General features: G+C 37.1%; 1 protein-coding gene across 2 annotated transcripts in view; it reads left to right on the top strand.

Moving 5' to 3' along the window:
* Positions 1-24,229, top strand: part of DSG4 (desmoglein 4) — a 38,175-nt gene that overhangs the window by 11,731 nt on the left and 2,215 nt on the right. The window contains exons 5-15 of one of the 2 annotated variants that reach the window (XM_003261967.2): positions 278-422; positions 2,051-2,217; positions 2,473-2,607; positions 3,539-3,724; positions 10,689-10,960; positions 12,295-12,434; positions 14,949-15,167; positions 17,616-17,912; positions 20,954-21,093; positions 21,247-21,310; positions 22,758-22,984. In XM_003261967.2, coding sequence (XP_003262015.1) covers positions 278-422; positions 2,051-2,217; positions 2,473-2,607; positions 3,539-3,724; positions 10,689-10,960; positions 12,295-12,434; positions 14,949-15,167; positions 17,616-17,912; positions 20,954-21,093; positions 21,247-21,310; positions 22,758-22,984 — 1,992 coding nt within the window. Of the gene's footprint in view, positions 1-277; positions 423-2,050; positions 2,218-2,472; positions 2,608-3,538; positions 3,725-10,688; positions 10,961-12,294; positions 12,435-14,948; positions 15,168-17,615; positions 17,913-20,953; positions 21,094-21,246; positions 21,311-22,633; positions 22,985-24,229 lie in introns of both variants that reach the window. The other variant, XM_003261968.2, reaches the window with a different exon arrangement.

Genomic DNA, 24,229 nt, shown 5'->3' with positions numbered 1-24,229 from the left:
ATGGATTACTTTTGATAAAACATGGTAGACTGAACCCAAATAGAAGACTTGAAGCAATGGAAAGAGTGTGAAAATAAAAGTTTATAGTTCAGGATTCTCTGGTATGTTGCATGTACATGTAGTCAAGTGTCCTGATCATATTTAAATTATTTGACTGTACTGCAGTCTGAATTCACTGGAAAAAAATTGTTTCTTTGCCTATTTTCTGATATATTTTCAAGCATGTTACTAAAATTCCTTTGGTGGAAAAAGACAGCTTTTTTCCAACTTTCCACAGATCTATTGCCGAGCTCTGAATTCACGGGGTGAAGACTTAGAAAGGCCTCTTGAGCTTAGAGTCAAAGTTATGGACATAAATGATAATGCTCCAGTCTTTTCACAAAGTGTATACACAGCCAGTATTGAAGAAAATAGTGATGCCAGTAAGTAGAATGACATTCCTTCTCTATATCACAGCATATCTACTTCTCTTGGTCAAAAGCTTTAGAAGACTGACATACAGGAAATGTACAGGACAGAAAATGTCACACTTGTATTTTGAATAAACCCCACATATTTTAATTTATAATTGAGCTAGAAAAAGAAATCATGTCTAAAATGATAAAATAAAATATCTTCTTACTTGCGGAAGGTCCCTACAGGGATTTAGCAGGTGCTTAGCACCTTCTTTAGAGATTGTTACTGGGCTCATGAACAACTAAATCCAAGTGAGCAAACTGAGGAATAAACCAGGAATGTTTAAGAAGGCTCTGTTCTGGTCTATTACCCAAAATGTTTGGCTGACCCACACCAGGTAGAGCGTGATGGTGGAAGCAAGTACAATTGTACCCATCAGATCAATCACTAAGGGTAATCATTGATCTTCACAGACTACATAGCAAACTACATTCTATTCTCTCATTTTCTTTCATTTCTTTTCATTCCACTTAATTCCATTTGCAGTTCTAATACCCTCTGTCTTTCCTTTATATTAGTTCTCCTGAACTTCTTTCCTTTCTACTCTTATGCTTTTCCTATACAGCTACTTTCCTGTCTCTCCTCTCCCTTTGCCTTCTGACCTTGATTTTCCGTATAGCACATGAATATCAGTTTGTTCCCCAATCCTCTAATGTCCCTTTCCCTTTCAAATCTATGCCTGTCCATATACCTCTACACAAATTTTGGGGGAAATAATAGGAAAAATTAATTTCAGGAAAAAAGGCAGATAAACACAAAATGTTTTTTTGAACTAGGATGGTCCTCCCATAGAGAGGCAAAGAGATTTTGCCTAGGAGAGCCAACACAAAGAGAGACTCCAAAGTCCATCTTTACTTCCTCATCAACACACCTCAAGACAACATAGGTGAAGGAAGAGAAGGTGAAACCCACAACCAAGTCCCCCTGCCTAGGAAGCAAAAGAATATCAGGGACCTGACAATTCTGAAAAATCTGTCCAGTAGATTGACATCCTTGGGGATTTGCCTAGGATACCTGTTCTTTCTATCTATGAGTAATTAGGAACTTCTTATATTGCTATGGACAAGTCTTCTTTTCAATAATTACATATTTGTGACTGGTAAAGTGCTGTCTTCCAAAACAAAGAAGAGTGATTATCTGCTTTCCGGAAAGTGGCAATTAAGAATATAGGTGTTCAATAAATAATTACAATGTTGCATTTAATTAAACTATAATCTTCCTTAATTAAGCATTTTAAAATGATTTCACAAGACCATGGCAAAAAATAAAACAGATAAAAATCTGTTTATTCAGCTTTATGATAAAGAATCTATTGAACTTCTTTTTCATACTTTAAAGAGAACTATGTTTGCTACTAATTTAGCATTTAATCATTTAAGGAGTGCAAGTACTTTTAAAACAGTAAAGGGTTTTATAAAGCAAACCACAGTTTTTTTAATCACTGGTAGAGCTGAAAGTTATGGTACTATAATCCCATGGAAAACTCAAACAGAGAGAATTCAGAAGGCCAGCCGCTCTGTCTTCTTATGCCTAATGATTTGCTGAATTTATTCTAAGAGTCCCAACCATTCTCCACCTCCATTTCTATTTCTAGATGCATTGGTAGTAAAGTTATGTGCCACAGATGCAGATGAAGAAAATCATCTGAATTCTAAAATTGCCTACAAGATCGTCTCTCAGGAGCCGTCAGGTGCACCCATGTTCATTCTGAATAGGTACACTGGAGAAGTCCGCACCATGTCCAGTTTCTTGGACAGAGAGGTAAAGCCTTCTGTGAATGAATAAGAAATAAAAAATTCAATTTTGAAAAGACAAAGATAAAACGATCCATATGTACCCTTACTCCAATATAAAGGAGGGAAGGAAAATAATCCATTTTTAATAAAAATTAAAAGCTCAATTATATAAATTTCATTTGATATGTAAATAAAAGAGTCGAGAAATAATGGCGTTGAATGCATTGGATTCTATTCAAGACAAAACCTAAGTCTTATGTTCTTTTTCATCTTGATTAAGCAACACAGTATGTACAACCTTGTTGTGAGAGGCTCAGATCGGGATGGAGCTGCAGATGGACTGTCTTCTGAATGTGACTGTAGAATCAAGGTTTTAGATGTCAACGATAATTTCCCCACCTTAGAGAAAACTTCAGTAAGTTTGTATTCTTATCATCCTTTTTCCATAAGTGTCAATAATCAATTTGCTTTCATGCTGGCTCATGAGCCTGGTTCTGTCCTATGTATGGACATACTCAACTTTGTTATAGAAACTTTGGAATTTCTTACGTATACTAATATACCTTCAAATTGTAAGTTTGTCTTTGACTCACTACTCCAAACAAGCCTTCTGTGTGAAAGCAATGAACTACCTACTCTGTATACTCCATTCACAGAAACACAGAAATCTGTTGATCTAACTCTGGGAATAACATAGCAACATTAATGTTTTTGTATATGCCTCATGATTTGCTGAATGAATTCTACTCGAGTCCCAGACATTCTCAACTTCCATTTTCATCTCTAAGCATAAAGAAGCATAAAATCCAAACTAGCAGGGCCAAATCTGGCTTGCTGTCTGTTTCAGTTTAAAAACAAACAAACAAACATGTTATTGGAGAGCATAGCTGTCCTCATGCCTTTACATATTGTCTGTGGGGGCTTTGTGCTGCAACAGCAGAGATGAGGGGTTGCAACACCAATTCTCTGGCCCACAGTATCTAATATATTTACTATTCAGCCCTTTACAGAAAAAAATCTGATCCTCTATCTAAAAGAAAAGAATAAAGAAAATTAACAATAAGCAAAATAAATAAATAAATAAATAAATAAATAAATAAATAAATAAAAGAGAAAGAAACAAAGTGCCAATTTGACCTTGATTTTACACACAGCACATGAATGTCAGTTTTATTATCTTATAATCATTTTATTGTTATTTTCCTGATTGGACTATGGGCATTTAATAATGGTGCAAAAGTCATTGACATAGTCTGTTGTTAGTATTTTAAATAATAATTATGTGTTTTAAGTAAGTTTCTTCTTTTGAAAATTCATTGACCACAAAATTAATCCCTGCATTTTAGTACTCAGCCAGTATTGAAGAGAATTGTTTAAGTTCAGAACTGATACGATTACAAGCAATTGATCTTGATGAAGAAGGCACCGATAATTGGTTGGCGCAATATTTAATTCTCTCTGGAAATGATGGAAATTGGTTCGATATTCAAACAGACCCACAAACCAATGAAGGCATTTTGAAAGTTGTCAAGGTACAGTATAAGGATCTGCAATATTTTCTTCTGCAATATTTTCTTCCAAAGAAGTTTTCAATGACCTTAGTGACAGAATCTGCCTTCAAAAATAGTACTTCATAACTCTGAATGTTGCTTATATCAGGGGTCCTAAGTAACTGCTATGTCAGTCTGAGTCTCCAAGCTAGCAACACAAAACTTATTACCAAGAAAAATAGGAAGGCTGTTTTGTTCTGACAGTGTCCAATATCTAGTTGTGAAGATAAGGTAAGCACCCCCAAATTAGATGATGTATGGGAGTTCACAGTGTAATAAATAGTACAGATGTCATGATATAAAACATAATTAATTGCCAAGGGAGTGGAATGTGAAATAATGAATGAGATAAGAAATGGTGAGATCCTTCTGAGCTAGATTTGTCTGAAAAGATTTCATGCAGGAAATAAGGCTTAAGCAAGATGTTATAGCTAAGATTGCTAACGTGGATAATAAAATAAACAAACACACAGAGTGAGAAAACATGAAGGATGTTCCGGGCATGGTGAGCAACCCCGTGGGGCTGTAGTGGGGCATTCAAGTAGGGAAGTAATCAGAAGTCAGATCAGAGAAGTGAAGCTGGAATCGATCTGCTGAGAACCTTGCATACTGAAATACCGGGTTTGATTTTTTTTCTATAGGTTAATTTTTCTTTAATTGCTTGCTTTTAATTCACAGACAATGATAAAACTGAAAAATTTATAATTACAAACGGATAAAACCACAAACCAATAAGATTCAGATTAATATTAATGTAATGAGGGAAATTGTTATTTTTTATCAAAGGAAATTGCTGCTAACAACATAAACACTTATAGCCAGGAAAATATATATTAAGACATATACGTACACACATTTAGTTTGCTACACAGTGTGACTGTGGAATTTACAGTGTGATTATCCAGTTCTGTTACTATTTTTCTCTATTCAAGCACATAAGGCTGTTTTTGTGTTACTATAAAGTAATAGCTGAGACTGGGTAATTTATAAAGAAAAGAGGTTCAGTTGAATCACCATTTTGCAGGCCGTACAGGAAGCAAAGTGCCGACATGTCCTTCCAGTGAGGGCCTCAGGAATCTTACAATCATTGTGGAAGGCAAAGGGGGAGCCAGTGCATCACATGACAAGGGCAGTAGCAAAAGAGAGAAGGGGGAGGTCCTAGACTCTTGTAAACAACCAGATCTCGCAAAAACTCATTCATCACCAAGGATGTGGTGCTAAACCATTCGTGAGGGATCTGCCCGATCACCCCTCACCAGGCCCCACCTCCAACTTTGGGAATCACATTTAAAGATGAGATTTGTGGGTGACAGACATCCAAACCATATCATCAAGTTACTATGAAGTTTTTTCAGATAGCATATTAGGAAGCCATTTAACCTTCTGGATGCAAACATATCGTTTATTCATTGGGTCTTTCTGTTTTCTTTCTCAAGTATCTGAGCAATTTTAGTATTAGTACTTTACCACCAAAGCACAACCATACACACTGAAATCATATGGTATATTAACTTATGAGCTGGCCACCAAAATTATGAAAAATATTTATATATAAGATTGTCATCCAAATGAATACACACAATTTTATAATTTCTTAAATGAACACAAGGACTCAAAGAGTATATCATGGACTTTCTGTTTGAAAAACATTGCTTTGGGCCAGAGGTCAGCAAACTATGATCCAGAGGTCAGCAAACTATGATCCAGAGGTCAAATTTAACCTGTCCCCTGTTTCATAAATAGTTTTATTGGAACACAGCCACATACATTCATTTACATATTTTCTATGGCTGTTTCCACACTCAAGTGGCTGATTTGAATACTTGAGATAGAAACTATGTATCATATGACCCCTAAAACCTAGAACATTTACTATCTGGCCCTTAACCAAAAAAGTTTTTCAATTCCTACTTATAGACCAAGGAAAGCTTTCGGATATTTTCTAAAATAACAATAACATCGGCCTGGCGAGGTGGCTCATGTCTGTAATACCAGCACTTTGGGAGGCCAAGGCGGGCAGATCACCTGAGGTCGGGAGTTTGAGACCAGCCTGACCAACATGGAGAAACCCCATCTCTACTAAAAATACAAAATTAGCCAGGTGTGGTGACACATGCCTGTAATCCCAGCTACTCAGGAGGCTGAGGCAGGATAATTGCTTGAACCCGGGAAGTGGAGGTTGCAGTGAGCTGAGATTGTGCCATTGCACTCCAGCCTTGGCAACAAGAGTGAAACTTAACATGAGTTCAACTCTGAAAAGACAAAAGTTATAAAAATTATTATCACATTGATTAAGTCCTGAGGTACTAAGCATCTGATCTAAGGCAATGGCAGTAAAAATGGAAAAAAAAAAAAAAAAAAAAAAGGAATGGGTTTAGGAGCCATTGCCAAATATAACACAAAGAGGAATAGAGGAACAAGAGGTCACCTCCCACCATATCAAATGCTGAATATTTAGTCAAGTTTTCCTTCCAGGAATCAGAATTTGTTAAACCTTGCATCCTGGTTAAAAATCAAGAGCTAGACATAACATGCAATTCTTACCTATGTTCTTACCATCTTAGTGACTAACTTTGTATATTATCTCATAATATGTAACTGTTCTTCACTTTTGGTCTGTCTCCCAACCTACTAAAATAACAGAAGAATTTTGTGCATAAAGAACTTGATCTAAATATCTTTCTACCCCCAGCACCCGGTCCAGTGTCCGAAAGATAGTAGAGACTCACAAAATTTGAGAATAGTATTGATGATAATATTTACCTGAAACTAATGGTGTAGATACCATCCAAACAGAAGTCACTGGACTTGATTGCATCATTCGTAACTTCTGCATAAAATTATAAATGTGAAAAAAATTAACAACGCAGGCAATGTACTATCTGACTTAATGTAATGTGCCTTCTGTGATAACGTTTTTTAAAGATATACTTAATTGCTAAAACAAAAACTATTGAAATATCAATTTCATGAAAAATTTGTCAAGGTAATTTGGATGTTGTATATACAAAGCCCTATCTATTTTTTTCTGAATGATAACTTTCCAAGTCTCTTAAAAAGAGTGAGAAAAAATTTGCTTAAAAATAGCAAAGTAATAGAGAAAGGCTAATTAAAATGAAACTTTAAACCTTGATGTTTGTGTTACTACCTAGCCAAAAGAACTATTTTAGAGAACATACGCATAATTTTCCCATGTTTGACATTTTCAACAGCCAGAGGTCAGCCTCTCATTCCAGATACATTTGGAATGAGGTTACTAATGTCCTCTTACACCTTCTCCATTTTCATTCAGGATACCCCTTAACCTTGTGGAAACTGGACTTTTGACTAAGCTTTATATAACCCTTCTCTTAGTCTGAGGAAATTACAAAGATTCAATTCAAAGGATTTAAGGTGGCTCATGCCTGTAATCCCAGCACTTTGGGAGGCCAAGGCGGGAGGGTCACTTGAGTCCAGGAGTTGGAGACCAGCCTGGACAACAGGGTGAAAACAAGTCTCTACTGAAAGATGGGTGTGGGGCGGTCACCTGTAATTCCAGTTACTCGGGAGGGCTAAGGCATGAAAATCACTTGAACCCAGACCAGGGAGGCAGAAGGAAAAAAAATTTATTGAGAATTGCTATGTGTTAAGGACATGAAGGCAAATAAGATATGGTCCCTGTTCTCCAGGAATTTACAGTTTAACAAGAGAAAGGTCTCAGAAAAATGAAAGAAGTCTCTCTGTCAATAACAGCCTCTCCTTGTTATTTATTGATAAGTGTATATTAAAACACAAGCAATAAAAAAGTGTGTGTGTGTGTATATATATATATATATATATATACATTTGACTTCAACACTGAGAAAAAAGCAAAGCAAAATGCTACACAATTGGAATTCTAACAAAAAAATTGATTCTCTATTTTTATAATAATTCTAACATTTATTAAGCAATTACTAAACACCAACTATTCTGTTATAAGGTGTATCCAGAGGGTTCACATATATTATCTCATTTAATCTTCACATCTCTCGGAAGAAAATAGGGTCATTGCTTTTTTTTTTTTTTTTTTTCTTTTTTTTTTGAGACAGAGTCTCACTCTGTCACTCAGGCTGGAGTGCAGTGGTGTGATCATTGCAACTCCTCCTCCCAACTTCAAGCGATTTTCACGCGTCAGCCTCCGGAGTAGCTGGGATTACAGGCATGCGCCACCACAGCCGGCTAATGTTTGTATTTTCGGTAGAGACGGGGTTTCACCATTGTTGGCCAGGCTGGTCTCAAACTCCTGACCTCAAGTGAGCTGCCCACCTCAGCTTCGCACAGTGCTGGGATTATGTGTGTGAGCCACCGCACCCAACCAGTAATTCCATTTTTAGAGAAAGTGAAACAAAACTGAAGAGGACAAATAGCTAGTCTCAATTTACAAAGGTGGTGAACGGCAAAGACAAGATCCATCCGGAACTCTCTGGTCCCAAAGTCATATTTAACTGCCACCTTCGTGTCTCACTGTGTAATCGGGGGCCAGTAAAACCGATTTTAGGAAAGAACTAGCACGCTGAGATTTTCCTTCCAAGTCTGTGTACCACTATAAACTCCTTCCCAGCTGTGTGTGCCCTGCTTCTCTCTTCCAGACACATTTGTACCAGAAAATGAGCCTTCCTGGAAACAGAACATACGCACTCAGGCAGATATTTGACCATTTCCCCAGTCCCCTGCTGTTGAAAAACTGCTATCACATTCTCTTTTGGATGGACACTTCTAACTTTCTCCTTCTTTCATACTTAATTCTAAAATGAATCAGTGTCCCCACTAGAATTAGCAGTGTCATATTAAATTAGAACAAAAAAATTGGATGTGAGAATCTAAGCTTCACTTCTATACTACAATTTACAGCAGCCAAAAGCCTGCCAGAAGCCAAATACATTTCTGGATGTGTTATCTTCATCCTGAGCCCTTCCAGAGCCTCACTCTAGGTCACTGCAGGTAAAACCCCCAGCCACTCTAACACACGCCTGTGTACCTTGTTAAGTGGTTATTCCTCATTTCTTCCCTAAACTGCAGAGACTGAGTTTCCCCAGCCTCTCCCTTTACTTTATGAAGAGACTCCAGGGTAAACCATTGTTTCCATTGCTCTTTACAATCCTTGACCTCTGCACACAATCAGAAAATCCTGACTAAAGGGCTCCACTTGCAAAGAATAAATAAACAATTTTATGCCTTTCCTCTATTTGGCTTTCCCTCCTAGAGGAAAGATTGACCCCAGACCAATTTCCTGTTCCGAGATTATGTGAAGATCTTTAATTGATACAACTTTAGGCACATATTGGTATATTTTCATCACACTCTGTTCAATGGGGAGAGAACAATTAATATTCTTACAAACAAAAGTGCGTTTGTGTGTATACATAAGAAAACCACAAGAGATTTCTCTATCAGAATAGAGGTTATCAGGCCGGGCACAGTGGCTCATGCCTGTAATCCCAGCACTTTGAGAGGCCAAGGCAGGTGGATCACCCGAGGTCAGGAGTTTGAGACCAGCCTGGCCAACAGGCAAAACCCCCATCTATACTAAAAATGCAAAAATTAGCCCAGTGTGGTGGCACATGCCTATAGTCCCAGCTGCTTGGGAGGCTGAGGCAGGAGAATTGCTTGAACCCAGGAGGCAGAGGTTGCAGTGAGCTGAGATTGCGCCACTGCACTCCAGCCTGAGCGACGGAATGAGACCCTGTCTCAAAAAAAAAAAAAAAGAGGTTCTCGATTTTTCATTTATTTGAAGATAGCATGGAATTCTATTAAATAAAAAAATGATTTGTAGAAGAAAGATCTCTTCCAGTTGAAAATTGATTTTTGAGTACATAATTTATATTCAGTTTTGTGCTAAGTATCATGTGGGGTGGTCTATTATGTGGACCAGTGGGCTAGGTATTATGTGGATCTGTAAACAGATGTGCAAAAGGAATCAAAATCTCAGACCTCAAGGGTTTTGACTGAAATTCAAGCGTGGCATGCTGAGCCATCTCCAAAGAAGAACCTAAGTAAATTTCTGTGAATGTTTTTCTTATCAGCTCTTCTAAAAAATGTAACTCCAAAACCTAAGGAAACATTCATGATGTCAGGGAGTTTCCCTAAAAAGCAGAGATGTACCTCAGAGTTCTGCTGATGGCAAGCCTTGCTGATATCTTGACTTCTGCTGTTGGAAATGCATTGCAAGTGATGCTTACCTTAGCTTCCAGGACACTTCTAAGCAGACATTGATCAGCAATTCGTTCTTTGCAACTACTTTTTCATTGTGACTTTTCATGTCACCACATCAATCATTCTGGATCAAAAGATTCTATTTTTTATCCAGAATACCCATTTCAAAGGTGACTTTTCTCTGGGCATGGCATTTACTTATTTGAGTATGCCCCATAAAGCAGTCTTCCTGTCCACCAGACCCAGCGACTATAATCATCATAAATTCTTTGTAAGTTGTTTACATCATTAAAAAATAATTACGTGTTCAGTGACATCATATATATTAGCACCTTTATTCTGCTGATCATACTTTCAAAAGATTCTCAGATGTGAGTTCTATAAAGGAAATCTGGGTACTATTTATTTATTCATTCAATAGTCTGAACAGTTTTTATTTTATTATAAAGCTTTTTTTCATAAACACCTCATTTGGAAAATATAGTTTTTCATTTCAGCGTTTTTGCATAAAAAGTCCAAAACTCCAAAATTTTATTCCAATTTAAAATCACAGGCTTAAATGATCTACATAGCTGATTATGCTAAAAGATAAACAGAATAACATATCTAAGATACCTAATGCAGTAATAAGTGAAATTTTTTTCAATTCAAAATCTAAACAGCATATCTCCTGGACCTTATTCTAGTGTGTGGTTTGCTTTATCATGGCTTCTTACTTTATCAAAAGAGAGTTCTTTGCTGTTTCAGAGTTTTTTATTTTCTTTCATTTCAGATGCTGGATTATGAGCAAGCACCTAATATTCAGCTTAGTATCGGAGTTAAAAACCAAGCTGATTTTCACTACTCCGTTGCTTCTCAATTCCGAATGCACCCAACCCCTGTGAGAATTCAAGTTGTTAATGTGAGAGAAGGACTTGCATTTCATCCAAGTACTATGGCTTTTAGTGTGCGGGAAGGAATAAAAGGAAGTTCCTTATTGAATTATGTGCTTGGCACATATACAGCCATAGATTTGGACACAGGAAACCCTGCAACAGATGTCAGGTACTGCAAATATTTTCTTCACGTTCTATGGTTCTATCCAGCGTTAATTCATGTAGCATGTGCTAGTATATGTTGATCGTAATACTTTTGGAGGGCTTTTTTGCTTTATTCCTTTGATTTAAAAGACTATTAGAGCATTTGAAATCTTAGAATTTTAAGTGTTTTAGAGGCTTCAATAATGTAAGGGCTCCAACTAGTTATAAAAGTAATTGTGTCCAGTGAGCAACTGTAAGATCAAAGAGCCTCCTAAATTACTCCATAAGTCTTTTTGATCTTTTGTGGCCAGTTTGTACTACCCTGGACCTAGGCCGATTAAGCCATATTGTAGGCAATAAGACACCATAAAAGTTGAGTCACCGCTTGTTTTCTGAAACCTGTGTTACCTATGACTTTGAGACTAATTTCAATCCTCTGCTTAATCTAAGACAAAAAACACAATCATAGAAGCTAAAAACAGTATTTTAGAAATCTGATAAGCATAAGGAGAGTCAGAAGAGGAGAAATAAAAAGATAGTATTGGGGCAGTAGGTACGTAGATTATATGTGAATTAGAACAGTGTAAAATATTCTGGAAATAACCACAGTGAAGTACACGGGTCTTCTCTATATCTTGCCCTTCTCTATCTCCTCTTCTTCTTCCCAATATTCTTGGAGTAAACAAAGTCTACTGACTTATAAGTTACTTTGATGTTCACAATTTTAGTTATTAAATCAGTTAACAAATTGACAGACTCAGAAAAAACCTGTGAAGTCTGCCAGGATGGGTGGAGGTAAAAGCAGTTCAGATAAAGGAACTGAAGACTTGAAATTGTGCCTGGTAGAGACCAGATCTTCTTCCAGTGAGGTCAAGCACTTTAAATCTATCACCTGTAACAAGATCCAGATAGACACACTGAACAGAGGATACCACAAGCCCCCAACAGGCCATCAGTGAGGTGCTCTGAAATCAACATGGCTGAAAAGCTACAAAAAAATCCTAAGTATACCACATGTGAAAATAAATAAGCAATATTTGTTTCTGAAAATGAATAAAGGATGTTTGATATTGCTATGATTTAATAAATAGAGCTGAAATAATCTCATGCATTTTATTAACAATTATCCTAGGAGGCAGAAGAGTAAGAATTATGAAATTTTAAAACTTGCAGACCTGTATATTAATGTATTTATCATTGAATTTTTATTGATACATATATACTTTTTATAAACCAAGGCAATCATCACTATAAACATAAAAACACAATATTTAAGTTTGCCACATTATAGCTCTTATGTGATTTTAAAGTACTGACTTTCATAAAAGCATAATAATGAACTTTTTTATTTAAAAACAGATATATCATAGGGCATGATGCAGGCAGCTGGTTAAAAATTGATTCAAGAACTGGTGAGATACAACTTTCTAGAGAATTTGATAAGAAGTCAAAATATATTATCAATGGGATATACACAGCAGAGATCCTGGCTATAGATGGTAAGAAAATTTATTTTCAGTATTTTAAAAAAACTAGTACTATTATATTAAATATTATGTTATTCTAATGCTGATGTTTGAGTGACTCAGACATTTTTAATGGTGTATGCAAGACTTATAGAAAGTCCTAAACGCCTTAAATCAAAAATTGAAGTCAATTAAAATAATAATTTACACTTAAGCCATAGTTTATTTCATCTACTTCCAAAAATGAGTTGTATATGGCTTACAGCATAAAAGTTAAAATATAATTCATCTTCTGATTATGACTTTGTCTCTTGAGTATGGCTAATCTCACTTGTAGGATATGTTGGGAATGTTTACTTAAAGTAAGGGCTACATGCTCTACAAAGTTCATTTGGGGATCACCTTGTAGGGAGGCAATGTCTCCAAGAATACAATTATTTTAGAGCCATTAAAACTGAACTACAGTGAGAAGCTTGTGTGAGTGTTGCTTGATTAGACATATTTCCACAGTAAGGTGCTATGGACCACGAAAGCACAGATTATTCCAAATATAAGATCCATATTAAAAGTCATAAATGCAGATGCACTGGCTTAACTTGTAAGTGAACCACTTCTCACATGGGTAAATCTGTTAAGCAGTCCTCTTGGTGAGCAGCAACAGGATTTGTTTATTTATCAATAGTTAATGATTCTATGAAGCAGTGCCTAGGAAACCAGCAGCTACAGAACAAAACAAGAGACAAAGGTCAGGAATCATGAAGGAAGGGGAAAGATAGGTGTCCGAGATACGTGCCAAATGTAAGATAGATACTGTAGGTTTGCCTTAAGTTTATAGCTGACCTTTCCAGTATCAAAACAAGAATAAAGATAAAGAAGCAGCATAAAATTCAAAAAGAAACCATGATAAAACCAAACCAACCATCGTCCGTACATCCTGGGCTTCATCCTGTGGTGGGTAACTTTTAATGCCTGGGTCAGTTTTATAAATAACATTGTCTCATTTATTATCAGTATTCTGAAAGATCTAATTTGAAAATGGATTCTAACCATGTTGATTGCACCCTATGTTTGCATATTGGTCATATGTGAACATCTTCAAATGCTAGAATAAATAATTAGTCATTCCAAGCAAATAAAGAGAGAGAAGTGCTATCAAAATGTACCAAGAGAAATCCAAAAACAAAGCTGATTGTTTATTCACCTAAGCAGAGTGTCTGCACTGGCACAGAGCTATCTGAATGGTTGGAATAAGTTTGCTTCAGCACACACCATCATCAGGTGAAGAGACGGACCTCTAAAAAGAGCAAACTTTATTGGGAAGCAAATGCTATAAGCAATAGTTTGAGCTTTGGTTGCCAATCACGAGGTAATAGAAGAGCTACCAAAGATCAAAGAATGACAAAACAATCTGTGGAATAATCTGATGCCTCTCTAATGAGAAACTAAGTGAAATCGACATCTTTCATCTAGTGAAATCAAGTCCAATGCTGAATAGGGTATATAAACATATTATACAAAATCATATAGACTTTAGGTAGGCTCTCAGTTTATTCTCATTCAGTGACCTCAGTGACTACTACTTAGGCACACAGAAAACATCTGTAAAAGGAATTTATTGCTTTCTCAGAAAAGGACCTAGTAAGGTACCCTAGAGATGACAATGTTTTAGTTTAAAAGCGAGAAAGCTAAGATTCTTTTCAAGTTAAAAACAAGCAAAAAAAAATTCTGTATTCGCTGTAACAGAACATAGAGTAGAAAAGTGGACTAAAAAGCTCCTGGACTTTAGTCTTTGGCCCTTTCTGATAAATTATACTATCCAAAAACTTGTTTCAAGTGGATTAGGGAAAAATCTAATAGACTTATATTTGTTTTCAGAAACGCCATTTCAGAAAGAAATAGCATGTAACAGATGCAATTAAAATAAACAGTGAGCACAGAAGAAAAACACAAACAAGTATTTATTTCAACTGTGGTTATTTCTACAAACACAGGACTCAGTGAGCATCCTGAATGGAGGTCCATAACTGACCTGGGGGTCTAATTTATGGGAACAGGGTGAGATTAGAAAGCAGTAAACCTCCTCTGAGGAAGAACATTTGATTTTGCACCTTAGGATGTGTCAGAATTAGCAAAATGAAATGAGGGTGGAAAACATTTTAGGAAGGGTGAAAAGAATGTGCCAGAGTCCAGAGTAAAAAAGAAACTTGTTTAAAGAACAAGTCCTCTTGGTGAGCAGCAACAGGATTTGTTTATTTATCAATAGTTAATGATTCTATGAAGCAGTGCCTAGGAAACAAGCAGTGCTATAGAACAAAACAAGAGACAAAAGAACTGACCTGCTTTTTCTTTTCAAAAGAAGCAGTGCGGCTGGAAGGTAGCACACAAAGGGAAGAGTGACTTTGGGTCACTAAAGCGGGCAGGAACCTGTCAAGCCTCCCAAGTCACGTATATGTTTCCTACAAGTTCCATGGCACCATCAGGGGATATGAGAAAGAGTTTTCTCCCTAACACCATTTACCTCAACACCTATGACACTTACTCTTTCAGATGGCTCTGGAAAAACAGCTACAGGAACCATATGTATTGAGGTTCCTGATATCCATGATTATTGTCCAAACATTTTTCCTGAAAGAAGAACCATCTGCATTGACTCTCCATCAATCCTTATCTCTGTTAATGAACATTCTTATGGGTCTCCGTTTACTTTCTGTGTTGTTGATGAGCCACCGGGAACAGCTGACATGTGGGATGTCAGATCAACAAATGGTAAGTGAAATGTAAGCTTGCTTTTTGGACTTTAAGTCCAAAAGCAAAACAATTACCAAAATATGTCAAGTCACTTAATAAAACATTGTACTTCTGTTTCCACAATTCTTGCCATATTAACATTAAATAAAAAAAAATTTCATGTACACAGAGGATATTTGATAAAATTTTGAACTGAAATTAAATGAGTCAAAATGTTTTGATTTTGATTTACCAGTTTTACCAGATTTACCAGTTTACCCATCATTTTGAGTAGGTAAAACATTAAACCAATATTTATTCAGTTTAAAATAAACAAAACCCTTAACAAACTCATAAATTGAGAATGTCACAATTCCCTATTCTGAATAAATTCAGACAAATCATATAAATGTCTCTGAAACTCATATATCCCATAGATACATTTAAACATTTACTACTCACTTAGGAGCACATAAAATCAATTAAATTGTTTTTAACAATAACTATGAGCTCAGATTTATTTTTAAGGGTAAAAATTTAAATCCGAATTGCTCAGTATTAGAGGAATGATTAAACAAACTATAGTACATATTATTAAGATGTACTAATATACATCCATTAAAATTAGAATTATGCAAATTATGTAGATACAAAAGAATGCATAAACCAAAGAAAGTAAAGTGAAAAACAGATCACGAAGTTGTGTATGTATGTATCTTGACTATAACTACATACAACTGAATGGCTGACAATGATAAAAATTAAGAATAAATTTCAGATAACTTAACATGTTATCTACCTTGGGATCTTTTCCCTAAAACGTTAAGTGCATAATAAAAAAGAAAATGCTATGAGAGGATCCCATTTGGGCTAAGATAGCTCCCTAATCTCATATTCAATTGGGGCTACAGGGAAAATCTCATGGGCTAGTCAGTGGCCATCAGACTACAGAGCCCAGGGTGAGAGGAAATACTTCCCACCTCTTTGAGGCCACCAAGCCCCTCTATTTACAGAATGGAGAAACCCTAAAATAAGGTGGGGAAAATACCACCAATAAAGACTTGGTCAAAGTAAGAAATTAGGCAATTTGTTTTTATCATCAAACCTTTAGCTCTTTTCAACAAAACCACTTTAATATTTTTTAAAGTTAATCACGTTAAAGCAATTCCATCAATATCAAATCAACTCTGAATTCACCATCTCCTATAAATTTAGCTCAATAGACCATTCGTAAACAATAATAATTGCTAACCACTTTTTTCCTCATTCAGATCCTAGATATTATGATTATACATATAAGAAAAAATGTTCTGCATGGAAGTATAATATTATAGCTATTACAGGTTTGCCAATAAAAATATAACCACACTGGAGATAATATTCCTAGAGACCTGCTTCAATGCTTGCTGGTGTCTTAGAACAGAATGAACTTCACTTAATGTGCTGTGGCATTGTCTTATCTTATTTTTACCTTGTGCACAGGTTAGATTTTGGTGAACATAGCTGGCTTGCCATCTAGCTAACTGAGGATAATAAACCATCATAATAAAAAATATTGTGTGCTATGGATCAATCAGTTACCATTCATGGTTTAGCTGTAAATTTAATCATCTCTTAACACTCCTTGTATTAATAAATAAATTCCAATCAATATTTTAGACAATATGTTTTATAAAAATTCACAGGCAATGATAGCACAAAGAATTAGGAGAATTTGAGCAATTTTAAATGAAAGGGCAACAATTTTGAGTAAGATACGTATAAACAGTCTTAAGGAAGGTATTGTGTAAACTGTAATCCTAAATAGAAGACTTCCAATATTTTCTTTCAGCTCAATATTATTTATTCACTGGGCAAATATTTATTGAATGTATATTATATGTCAATTACTGTTGCTCTGGAAAGATGCAACAAGGTCCTTGCCTGCATTGTAGAAGTAGCAATCCAGCAGTAAGCAATACTTATTTAAAAATTAGTTATAAATGTTAAAAAAAAGAAAAAGAAAAAGAAAAAAAGGCCAGGCACAATGGCTCATGCTTGTAATCCCAACACTTTAAGAGGCCAAGGCAGGTGGATCGCTAGAGCCCAGGAGTTCAAGACCACCCTGGGCAGTATGGCAAAATCCTGTCTCTACTAAATATATATATATATATATTAGCCAGTCATGGTGCCACACGCCTGTAGTCCCAGCTTCTCAGGAGGCTGAGGTGGGAGAATCACTTAAACCTAGGAAGTCAAGGCTGCAGTGAGTCATGTTCGTGCCACTGCACTCTGGCTTGGGCAATAGGAATGAGACCCTGTCTCAAAAATAACAAGAATAATAATAATAATAAAGTAAATGTTAAAAAAGTACAAGGTGCTTTATGACTAAGAAAACATGGAAAATCAAGTGTTTTAAGTCAATGCTTGGTATTAGGGAGAGTTAACCACCCCCCCAGCCAAGCAAGGAATTTCCATTTATTTTCTGTTTCCTCTCTTCCATTTCAGCTACCTCGGCAATCCTTACGGCTAAGCAGGTTTTATCTCCAGGATTTTACGAAATCCCAATCCTGGTGAAGGACAGCTATAACAGAGCATGTGAATTGGCACAGATGGTGCAGTTATATGCCTGCGATTGCGATGACAACCACATGTGCCTGGACTCTGGTGCCGCGGGCATCTACACAGAGGACATAACTGGTGACACGTATGGGCCTGTCACTGAAGACCAAGCTGGAGTTTCAAATGTTGGTCTTGGACCAGCAGGGATCGGCATGATGGTTCTGGGCATCCTGCTACTGCTTTGTAAGTACTCGATTAAATCCTTCTTTTCAATAGTTCTTCAAAATAGGACTGTAACGAGGCTCACTGGGATGGTTAGGTTCATGGAGCCATTTCTTTTTGTTAACTCTAGCAATTCTTGAGTGCCTTAGAAATAAACAATGGTACTGAGAAGTATATGCGCTTAATCCACAATGATAACTAAGAAAGCCTAGGATGAGTGAGAGTCCTAAAAATGGGAAACACATGCAAATCACTACATATACTACATAAAAGCACAAAACAAATCCCATCATGGAAATGTCCTTAAAATGCTTTAAGAGTAGAGAGGCAGAAGCAATTAAGTCAGCGTGGAAAAGTTAGGACAATCTTTTTGGAAAAGTGGATTTTGAGGTGGGCCTGAAAAGCTGAGGATTTTTTTTTCTTTTTCTTTTTCTTTTTCTTTTATTTATTTATTTTTTTTTTTTTTGAGATGGAATCTTGCTCTATTGCCCAGGCTGGAGTGCAGCGGTGCAATCTCGCCTCAACTACAGGTGCCCACCACCACGACTGGCTAATTTTTGTATTTTTAGTAGAGATGGGGTTTCACCGTGGTAGCCAGGATGGTCTTGAACTCCTGACCTCGTGATCCACCCGCCTTGGCCTCCCAAAGTGCTGGGATTACAGGCGTGAGCCACTGCACCCTGCTGAGAATTTCTTTTAAAGGAGGATGATGTCTAAGGAAATTTGAAAGGTAATCAAAAACAAAAAGAAAAAAAAAACCACACACTCAAACAAAAGGGAGCAAGATATGGAAGAGCATAGCACACCTAGGAAGCAGAGAGGCTAAAAGGGAGGCTGGGAGCCAGCATGGAGGCATGTTCATGACACACCAGGCATTCTGGGCTTCAGTACAATGGCACAGAAGAGTCGATGAGGGCTGATGAGCGCAGGTGACCCTGCGGTAGGAAGCAAGTAGAAGAGACTAGAACAGAGAATTAGCCTCTGGGCTCTGGGTGAGTGCCTAAACTAAGACTGGTCACAGAAGTGGCAAGATCACCAAACAAAAATTTCCCAAAAAGGGCCCTCCTTTCCCCATAGAGTTTTTTTAAACATACAGATCCTCAGAGGAAGAATACTTCATACACTTTAGGTTGCCCTTGCGATATTTAGGTTTCATGGGGATCGAAAGCTGGGTTCTAAAATTAAAGAGAATTAAATTCGTCAAACTGTATTGTTGCTATGTTTTCAGGGATGATCGCTAATTAAAATGTAATCATTTCAAGGCATAAAAAATAACAGCTGACTTTTGGTGAGAATTTCTTTCTTGAAATAATCCGTGAGGTTTCAAAGCTATGCAAAGATCATGAGTGATTCTCACAATGATATTAGACGTATTTTCCCAGAATATAACTCTACAGCAATTGAGTAGTGGTTTCAGGTAAGCTTTGAGTTAGTGGTTCTCAACCCTAGTTGTACATAAGAATTAGTTAAAGGTCTTCCAAAATTACTCATACTTGGGTCATACTCAAGCTTGAGAACAAGCATCAGCATGTTCAAGCCCTTTGGTGAGACTAATGTGCAGTTCAGGGTTAAAAACCCAGTGCCAGCTGCATTTCCAGAAGGTTAGCACTAAGAATTTCAAGACTTTTTCCTGACCCAGTCAAAGAAAGCACAAGAGTTGTTCAACTGATTGATTGTAGAATAGGAGAGGAATACCCCTATGGACACTTGTTTCCAATGGAGAAGCCCATGGTCTATTTTAGGAGAGAGGGGGCAGTGTGATGGTAGTGGGACGGATCTGAGCCCAAACCTATGTTCCCAAAGGACCTCAAATTGACACTTTTGATGTTAGCTCCAAATGAGATTACACATACAGCAATTGTATTGGGTATGTGCTAAAAACAATTCATTTCATTTATTTGATAGTGCCTTTGTTAGAGTTCCTGCCTGCAATGGTACATGATCCAGCTCACATTTAAATTCACAGAAATATAGAATAGGTGGAATCATGGCCTAGGGGCTACCAATTCTAGTTTTAGTCCTTTTCCAGAAAATGCTATAGAAATATATAACTTGACCTTTCACTGTTCATAGTGAAAATTTGCAAAATTGCCAAATTAATTGTTGTAGTAAGATTAAAGCTGATTTTGCAGCTTTGATATTCTCTTCTTTTGTATCTGTTTTTAATTTTTAATTTTTGTGGGTACATAATAGGTGTACATATTTATGGGGTACATTAGCTGCTTTAATACAGGCATGCAATGTGAAATATTCACATCCTGGAGAATGGGGCATCCATCCCCTCAAGCATTTATCCTTCTATTCTTTATCTTTAATTAACCCACTTAGTAAAATGCATGCCGTGCTAGAGAATTAGGAAAGTATGAAAAGCAACTAGAGTGGGCCCAAAGAACTAAACAGAATGTATTCTAGAATCTTAGAAAACTTAAGCAGTGTCTATATTTATGGATTAAAACATAGAATTGAGGTGATTATTAGGGTAACAAATAGGAAATTTCCTCTTAGAAGAAACACTTGGATAGCTAAACATTTTTGATAGCTTTAATTTTTCATTATAGTCTATAAACAAAGTCTTAAAATCATTGTAAATATCTCCATTAAATTTAGTGAGTATCATTTGACTTCTATTTTAAGTGTAACTGTAATAAGGATTGAAGATAGGATCTCCAGGTCCTATAGCTGAATCCTGTATTCAATCCTCTTGATAACATATATTCATGATGCGTTTAACTTACATGTATGTGTGCATCTGCCCCAACCAGCTCAAGAGTCTTAGACTAAAGACGACCTTACTTTTCTAATCTGTCAGTAAAGAAATTCAATTACCTGATCTCAAACTCCTTGCCATCTAGCGCTAAAGTTCTATGTGATTTGGTGGTGTTGTATTTATAAACTTGATATGTATACTCAATCCTCTAAAGGAAAAAAATGAGATTTTCTTACATATATTTGTATTTTTGTTCGAAATATACTGCCACCAAATGCTTCCCAAAATGATTCATCCAGTGACTTCCTAAGCTGGGCAATTTGTGTTAACTCGACATTGTCACTTTCTTGGGCAGTGTCTCCACTCTTGCTGCTCCTGTGTTGCTGCAAACAGAGACAGCCAGAAGGCCTGGGAACAAGATTTGCTCCTGTGCCTGAGGGTGGAGAAGGAGTGATGCAGTCTTGGAGAATTGAAGGGGCCCATCCCGAGGACAGGGTAAGTGGACTGTCACTTTCCAGAGAAGTGTGGAGTTTCAGTGGAAATTGAGCATGTCTTAACAATTACATGCTGCAAGAAAATGAACAGATGTCAGTTTTTAAATGTTTAACATAAAGCATTTGTTTTTAAAATGTTTATTTTTCTTTTCAGGATGTGTCAAATATATGTGCACCCATGACAGCCTCAAATACCCAGGATCGGATGGATTCCTCTGGTCAGTAGACACCAAAATCTGTTTTTCCTTTTAAATTTTTCAAAATTATTCAACCAGACCAACTTCATGTAAAAGTACCTTATGGAAAAGTCTGTCAATCTCTTTGGGTGACGGTATAATTAGAGGGAATGTGACCTGTTTGAAGTAGCCACTTTTTTTTTTCTATCTGAAACTACAGACAGTGAAGTATGACACAGCAGTTAAAAGAGCAAACTCTGGAAGCAGAATGCTTGGATTTGATTCCCAGCTCTGCCACTTGCTTAAGGGTTGCATATCTTTTATCCGAAATGCACAGCACCATGAGTTTGAGTTTGGCTCAAACTTTTTGTGCCATGGTGATCAAAAAGTTTCAGACTTAGGAGCATTTTGGATTCTTGATTATCGGATTTGGGATGCTCAACCTGTAGTAATAAGTCCTTAGTCAAGACATTTCACCTCACTGGGCCTCAGTTTCCTTATCTTTAAAATTGAGCTTATGATAGCACCTACTTTAAAGTGTTGCTGTGAGGAGTAAATAATACATATTATATATGTAATATATAATATACACATATATTGTATAGATTATTTTATTATATATAACATACATGTATGTGTGTCTATATATATACACACACACATATATAAGTGTGTATATATACATATATCACAAAATACACGTTAGAGTAGTGCCTGGCACAGAGTACATGCTACTGTACTAACTATTTATAATACAAGCTGGTTTTTGTTTTTTTTTAAAAAAAAGGAGCTAAAGAAAAGGCAGTAAATGTACTCTAATAATACACTGAATAACTTTTCTTAAATTCAGACAAGCTTTTGCCTCAAAAGAGTGTCATAAACTCTCCTATCTTACCAGCCCCACAAATATCTAAGAATACTGAACCCACTACTTAGCTATATGGCAATGATTGCACCAAATAGGGTGCTTAATTCTGCAGTGCACGTGAGCTTTCTCTGATGGTTCCTTAGTATCCCAAGCTTGGCCCTTTGTATGCAAAGAAACTCGTGACTGAACATCCCTGTGAGCCCAGCTCCATCTTGTTCGGGAGTGAAGGAGGACTATGAGCTCAGTTTCTGCAATCACGCCGCTGGCCTTGCTTTGGAGGGCTCTCGGGTGGGTCAAGCCCGCAGCAGCCACGGCGGGAACGGGCGCCTGCTTGTAGTTCCCCTTGGCAAGTTCTACACCTTTAAGTCTAGGGCGAAGTCTGTGCAAATGTGGGAAGGCCACTTCCCACCACTGACTCCCTCTGTGTAATTAATTTACTTTTATTTGGTCAACAAGCCTGGAGATGTATCGATGTAACTCGTATCGCTCTTTGTCAGCTTTTTAGCGCCTACGCCTTGCCCGGTGGTGGTGGCACCGCAGATGGCGGCGGCGACAGCGTTTTAGGTAGATGCGCGCTGCAGGCAACTCGAGCGCTGTTACACCAACATCCTCCCTTTTCAGAAATCTACACCAACACCTATGCAGCCGGGGGCACGGTGGAAGGAGGTGTATCGGGAGTGGAGCTCAACACAGGTATGGGGACAGCCGTTGGCCTCGTGGCCGCAGGGGCCGCAGGGGCCGCGGGAGCCGCAGGGGCCGCAAGGAAGAGGAGCTCTACCATGGGAACCCTGCGGGACTACGCTGACTCAGACATCAACATGGCTTTCTTGGACAGCTACTTCTCGGAGGTAATGCCCTCACAGTCACACACCAAATCGTCTTGAGATTGAATAATAATAATAGTAAAATACTCACAATGGCAGTAGGCCTCTTCTGAAATATGCTGTTATTCTCAACCCTATCCCAAACCTGAATAAAAAATATTTCACTTCTCCTTAAAACACAAAATACTAATTTGCCACAGGATTTCATATTCAACTGCCATAGCGCATCTTAGTACTGTGAACAAGGCCACACCCCTCATCATTCTCCACTTCCCTTTTCCATTTTTCTATCTTCTGTTTCCTTGATTCCTCACCTTGTTTCCCATAGCAGTAGCAAAGAAGGAAAATGCTCATCAAGGGGGAAAAAAGGTGCATTTATGACCTCTGTTTTTGATGTCCTTCATGTTCTCCTGGAGCCTCCAACAGAAAAGAGAAAATAAAAAGAATTGGGAACGAAAGGAGTTAAAACTCAGGAACACAGCATCACCACAACTCGCGCTAGATTAAGACCTAGAAGATAGCTCTCCTATTCTCAGTCCAGTGACTTATCCACCAACTGACCTTCACTAAGAAAAGGGGTCCAGCAATAGCACTGCTGGGTATATATCCAAAAGAAAGGAAATCAGTATATCAAAGAAATATATGCACTCCCATGTTTATTGCAGCACTAGTCACGTAGCCAATACATGGAATCAACCTATGTCCATCAACAGATGATTGGACTTTTAAAATGTGATTCATATACCCAATGGAATATTATTCAGCCATACAAAATGAAATTTTGTCATTTTGCAACAACATGGATGGAACTGGGGGACACTGTGTTAAGTGAAATATGCCAGGCACAGAAAGACTAACTTGACATGTTCTCACTCATTTGTGGAAGCTAAAAGAAAAAAACCAAACTCATGGAGATAGAGAGTAGAATGATGGTTACTAGAGGCTGACAAGGGTAGTAGGGAGGGGAAACAAAGTGGGATGGTTAATAGGTGCAAAAATACTCTTAGATAGAATGAAGAAGATCTAGTATTTGGTAGCACAACAGGATTACTATAGTTAACAATAATTTATTACACATTTTAGAAGAACTAAAATAGAACTAGAATTTTATCTCATATTTCGCTTAGCCTGCTTTATTCCCCATCTGTTCATACATGAATTTCACCATTATTCTTTACCAAAAAAATGCTGAAGATGTTGTTGCAATTGTAAACTATATCTTAAAATTGGTAGTTACAAATGCTATCACAGAATGTGCATGGATAGTAT

Source organism: Nomascus leucogenys, chromosome 4, assembly GCF_006542625.1.
Source record: "Nomascus leucogenys isolate Asia chromosome 4, Asia_NLE_v1, whole genome shotgun sequence".
In the NCBI taxonomy this organism is placed as follows: domain Eukaryota; kingdom Metazoa; phylum Chordata; class Mammalia; order Primates; family Hylobatidae; genus Nomascus; species Nomascus leucogenys.
This window is presented reverse-complemented; position numbering and strand designations above follow the sequence as displayed.